The sequence below is a fragment of the Penaeus monodon genome, chromosome 10 (assembly GCF_015228065.2).
Source record: "Penaeus monodon isolate SGIC_2016 chromosome 10, NSTDA_Pmon_1, whole genome shotgun sequence".
NCBI lineage: Eukaryota > Metazoa > Arthropoda > Malacostraca > Decapoda > Penaeidae > Penaeus > Penaeus monodon.
Window position 1 is genome coordinate 9,478,383 of NC_051395.1, and position 5,639 is coordinate 9,484,021.

Sequence of the window (5,639 nt, forward strand, 5' to 3'; positions counted from 1 at the left end):
CCCCCCCGGTGGCCATTGGAGCATCGGACTCAAGACTGTTACGACGGCAATCTGAGTTCGAGGGTTCGAGTCACCGACCGGCGCGTTGTTCCCTTGGGCAAGGAACTTCGCCTTGATTGCCTACCTATCCACTGGATGGGCAAAACAGCCCAAGTCAGTGCTGGTCCCAAGCCCGGATAAATAGAGAGAATGATTACCTAAAAGGTAACACCGGCACTCTCCGTGGAAAGGAACTGGGGACCCTACCACGTACTCACTCCAAGAGCATCACAACATGAAAACTACAATTAAGTATCATGCTGTGACCACGGCGGCTCAAACATGAACCTACCGTAACAAAAAAAAGAAAAAAGAAAAAAGAAAAAGAAAGAAAGAAAGAAAGAAAGAAAAAAATTGATGCACACATACATAAGCGCGGATGTGTGCATAAAACAGTTTATATAATAATTATCTGTCTGACCCAACTCATCGGAAAACTTTATATCTCTCTGTTTGCAACTCAGAGAATAAATCTGCACTCACACACTTTTCTACTTTTATGTATTTCATTTATTCTTTTATTTTTTATCAGCATTCGATGCAAAACGATGCTTTATTCATTCTTTTGTATTTTCTTCCTGTTCACCATCACAAAGCGCTCGTGATGGATGATTCCCAGCCACATCACACGCCTGCAGCCTACATCGTGACGACCTGCAACTGAAGACGGTTGCATTTATTGCAGATATTTTTAACTTTAATTACACTCTAACGATTTTCCTTGTGTTCTTGCGTTTTACAATCAAGGGATAATTTGTAATTTTCGAGAAAAAAAAGAAAGAAAGAAAAAATACTGACACTTAAGTGTCATATCAATCTAACGGAGGGAAATTTTGTACGCAAGCACACACACACACACAGACACACACACACACACACACACACACACACACACACACACACACACACACACACACACACACACACACACACACACACACACACATACGCAAACAAACAGTAATCATACCATCATCTCTGTAGTTGAACCACACGCATTTACATTAATGTTTGAGCTTCACCTTATCGTAAGCTACCAAGGACGGCGCTGCATGACACTGTCAGCTGAGGTACAGAAGTTATCCCGTCCTGGTGTTGAAGTGAAGGGTAAATATGGCAGGGGTTCAGGGGACATGTGACAGGGGCGACCGGCAGGGAAGGAAGGGGTGGGGGGAGAACTGTAGATACAAAGTGAAAGGGGAAGAGAGAGTAATATAGGAAGGGAAAAGGCAAGGACTTGGGTAGTGTAGCAACGAATAGGGTAAGGGAAAGTGATTATAATAGGGAGAAGGATAAAGGGAATGTGGTATAGTAGGGTAGAGGATGAAGAAAGGATAAGGGAGGGGTTCTAGTGTAGGTAAATTGATTAAGAAAAGTTGGGATAACACGGCAAGTGACAGAAGATAGGAAGTGTAGTATCGGGTAAGCGAGTCAGAATATTGTGGTTTAGCGTGGAAAGGGGTGAGACAGGCAAAAAGAAAAGAAAAAAAAGAAAAATAAAGATAATAGAATAAATAAATAAATGATAATAAAAGAAAAAACGATAAACAAATAAACGACCGCACTACCAGGAAAAGGCAAGGAATGGGGACATGAGAAGGGAAAAGAGAAAAGATGACTTTCAGTGAGAAAAGCCTCGTGAACTCATCGGTTCAACTCTCGACGCAAGCAAAAGAAGACTGCAGGAAGGCGTATAAAGGGGGGAGGGGGTAGAAGGAGGTTGAAAGGCAGGGGAAGTAGGGTTAAGGAGAGTAGGGAGAAGGAGAAAATCAGGGTGAGAGTGAGAGGGGCAGGGGGAGGGTGAAAGGCTGGGGAAGGATGAGGGCTGATTGGGCACGGGGAGAACGAAGAGCAAGGGAAAGATGAAAGGCTTAGAGAATATGAATAAAAAAGAACCAACCAAAACAGAACGAGGGTGAGAGACAGGGAAAGAGTGAAGGGTGAGGAGAGCAAGGGCGGCGTGGCAAGGGTGAGGTGAAGGTCGCTGAGGATTGGGAGCAGAGTGAGGGACGGCGATCATGCGCGGTTGATGAATGGCAGTATAATGGTCGGGCCGGATACCAGCATGCACGTCATAGTCGGTTAATTGCTCTGGCTGCTGCAACGACAACAATTCGGCCCGTGCAAGGCTCGCGTGCCTCCGCGTGCGCAGGCATGCACGCGTGCTTGCGTGCATTCTGATTGAGTGTGTGTGTGTGTGAATTGAGAGAGAAAAAGAGAGAGAGATGGAGAGAGAGAGAAAAAGAGTGAGAGAGAGAGAGAGAGAGAGAGAGAGAGAGAGAGAGAGAGGAGAGAGAGAGAGAGAGAAGAGAGAGAGAGAGAGAGAGAGAGAGAGAGGACAGAGAGAGAGAGAGAGAGAGGAGGATAGAGAGAGAAAGAGCGAGAAAAACAGATAATTCTATTCTATATTACGTATCTGTATCCCCCATTAGTATACACATCCACGTGTTCATATAGCAACATCTAAACTGTATATAACAAAAAGTACTCTCACACACTGTACGTATATATGAACGTTCACACTTTAATACCATAGAGTATATTTCACACGAAACACAACCCGTATTTATCTCAGCCATTCCGCACACTCCCTCTTCCGCGACATTAACTATTTCACACTCAGTTAAACTCGCCGACGCGGATAAACTTCACCAGATCATTAATATAATCTGCTCAACAGGCATGTAAACTTCCCTCTCAACTTCGCTCTTTTGCTTTTCTTTCTTGTTGTTCCTCTTGACTCTTCCCTTTCCTTTTCTTTATTTGTCTTAATTTTTTTTATTGTTTTTACTCTTTTCGGCTATCTGTATTTATTCAAGTATTCATATCATTATCGTTTTATCATGAAACGCATCACTCCTAAATGATTACAGTCACACTATCACCTTCACACCACAACCACTGTATTAGCCTTGCAACAGCCACATTGCAGTATTTCAGTACAACCACCATTTGCAACCAAAGTAGCAACATCACATCACAACCACTGCAACCGCCGTATCAGCAACATCACATACTGGAACTATCTCTTCAACAGCACCAGGTCAAAAATCCCCATCTTAGCAACATCATATTGCAAAATCAAGCTTAATAACATCACATTACAATCAGCGCACCAGCAACATCACACTACAATCACTACAGCAGCAACATAACATTGCAACCACCACCCAAGCAACATCATATTGCAACCACCACTCAAGCAACACCACACTGCAACCACCACTCATGCAACATCACATTGAAACCACCACCAAAGCAACATCACACTGCAACCACCACCCAAGCAACATAACACTGCAACCACCACCAAAGCAACATCACACTGCAACCACCACCAAAGCAACATCACACTGCAACCACCACCCATACAGCATCACACTGCAACCACCACCAAAGCAACATCACACTGCAACCTCCACCAAAGCAACATCACACTGCAACCACCACCAAAGCAACATCACACTGCAACCCACCACCAAAGCAACATCACACTGCAACCACCACCAAAGCAACATCACACTGCAACCACCACCCATGCAGCATCACACTACAACCACCACCGAAGCAACATCACACTGCAACCACCACCAAAGCAAAATCACACTGCAACCTCCACCAAGCAACATCACACTGCAACCAACACCCATGCAGCATCACACTGCAACCACCACCCATGCAGCATCACACTGCAACCACCACCAAAGCAACATCACACTGCAACCACCACCAAAGCAACATCACACTGCAACCACCACCCAAGCAACATCACACTGCAACCACCACCAAAGCAACATCACACTGCAACCACCACCCAAAGCAACATCACACTGCAACCACCACCAAAGCAACATCACACTGCAACCACCACCAAAGCAACATCACACTGCAACCACCACCGAAGCAACATCACACTGCAACCACCACCCAAGCAACATAACACTGCAACCACCACCAAAGCAACATCACACTGCAACCACCACCCATGCAGCATCACACTGCAACCACCACCCAAGCAACATCACACTACAACCACCACCGAAGCAGCATCACACTGCAACCACCACCAAAGCAACATCACACTGCAACCTCCACCAAAGCAACATCACACTGCAACCTCCACCAACGCAGCATCACACTGCAACCACCACATCCTGTTAAATCATCACCTCCCCTTCACCATAGCACCATAACATCATCAACGGCAAGCGTTCCCTGAAAACAAGGGAGGCTTAACTTCTTTGTCAACAAAAACGTTTTGTTATTTAATTAGTTTCGTAATTAGGTTCCTGCTATAATTATCATCCCTCCTCAGGACGGGGTTCGCGGTGGAGGAAATGGTGGTGACTTGGTGGTGATGGTAGCGATGGTAAAGGCTATGGTGGTGGTGGTGATAATGGTGATGAGGGTTGGTTGTCGTGGTGAGGTCTGGATGGTGCTTTGGTGATTGTGATTGTGATGATAGTGGCGATGGTGATTGATGGGGACGGTAGTGTTGGTGGCTGGGAATGGATGGGGATGATTGTGATGGTAATGACAGTGAAGATGACGATGACGATGACGATGACGACGACGACGACGATGACAATGATGATGATGATGACGACGACGACGACGATGACGATGACGATGACGATGACGATAACGATGACGATGACGATGACGATGACGATGACGATGATGACACCAACAACAACAACGATGGCGATTATGATCACGTGCAAGAGAGAGACAGAGAAAAAAAAAGTAAAGAGAGAGAGAGAGAGAGGGTGAGCGGATAAAATTAATGAAAAGAGTGACATAAATAGACAATGAAAAAGAAAGAGGGAAGGATAGGGAGAGAAAAGCTAAACATTGAATTTTATTAACTGTAATCGGGATGAGTATTTTTTTTTTTTTTTTACGGTTGAGATATACCGCGTTAAACGGTCTCATCCGAAGGAAAAATCTGAAGCTCCTTTTCCTTCTCTCCCCTGTCCCACTTTCTTTCTCTTTTTCTGTCTGTCTGTCTTACTCGCTCTCTCTCTCTCTCTCTCTCTCTCTTTCTTCTTCTTTTCTATTCTCTCTCTCTCTCTCCTCTCTCTCTCTCTCCTCTCTCTCCCTCTCTTTCTTTCTTTTTCTTTCTTTCTCTCTCTCTCTCTCTCTCACTCTCTCTCTCTCTCTCTCTCTCTCTTCTCGCTCTCTCATTCTCTCCTCTCTTTCTCTCTCTCTCTCGCTCTCTCTCTCTCTCTCTCTCTCATCTCTCCTCTCTCTCTCTCATTCTCCCTCTTTTTCTCTCTCTCTCTTCTCTCTCTCTCTTCCTCTCTCTCTCTCTCTCTCTCATTCTTTCTTTCCTCTCTCCTCCTCTCTCTCTCTCTCCTCTCCTCTCCCTTCTCTTTTCTCTCTCTCTCTCTCTCTCCTTCTTTTCCTCTCTCTATCTCTCTCTCTCTCTCTCTCTCTCTCCTCTCCTCTCTCTCTCTCTCTCTTCTCTCTCTCTCTTCTCTCTCCTCTCTCTTCTCTCTCTCTCTCTCTTTCTTTCTTCTTTCTTTCTTTCTTCTTCTCTCTCTCTCTTCCTCTCTCTCTCTCTCTCTCTCCTCTCTTCTCCTCTCTCTCTCTCTCTT

At 45.1% G+C, this 5,639-nt stretch overlaps 1 protein-coding gene across 1 annotated transcript; it reads left to right on the forward strand.

Moving 5' to 3' along the window:
• The first annotated feature begins 2,902 nt into the window (after positions 1 to 2,902).
• Positions 2,903 to 4,200, forward strand: LOC119577512 (histidine-rich glycoprotein-like). The gene is made up of 2 exons (XM_037925107.1): positions 2,903 to 3,082; positions 3,151 to 4,200. Exons 1-2 carry the CDS (start codon positions 2,903 to 2,905, stop codon positions 4,198 to 4,200), a joined length of 1,230 nt encoding a protein of 409 aa, XP_037781035.1.
• Positions 4,201 to 5,639: the final 1,439 nt, after the last annotated feature.

Bases quoted from the DNA above. Each gene is read 5' to 3' on its own strand.
- LOC119577512 (XM_037925107.1), top strand. From the start codon at position 2,903: ATGATTACAGTCACACTATCACCTTCACACCACAACCACTGTATTAGC. The intron at 3,083-3,150 runs GTCAAAAATCCC...CATTACAATCAG, and splicing joins TATCTCTTCAACAGCACCAG to CGCACCAGCAACATCACACT.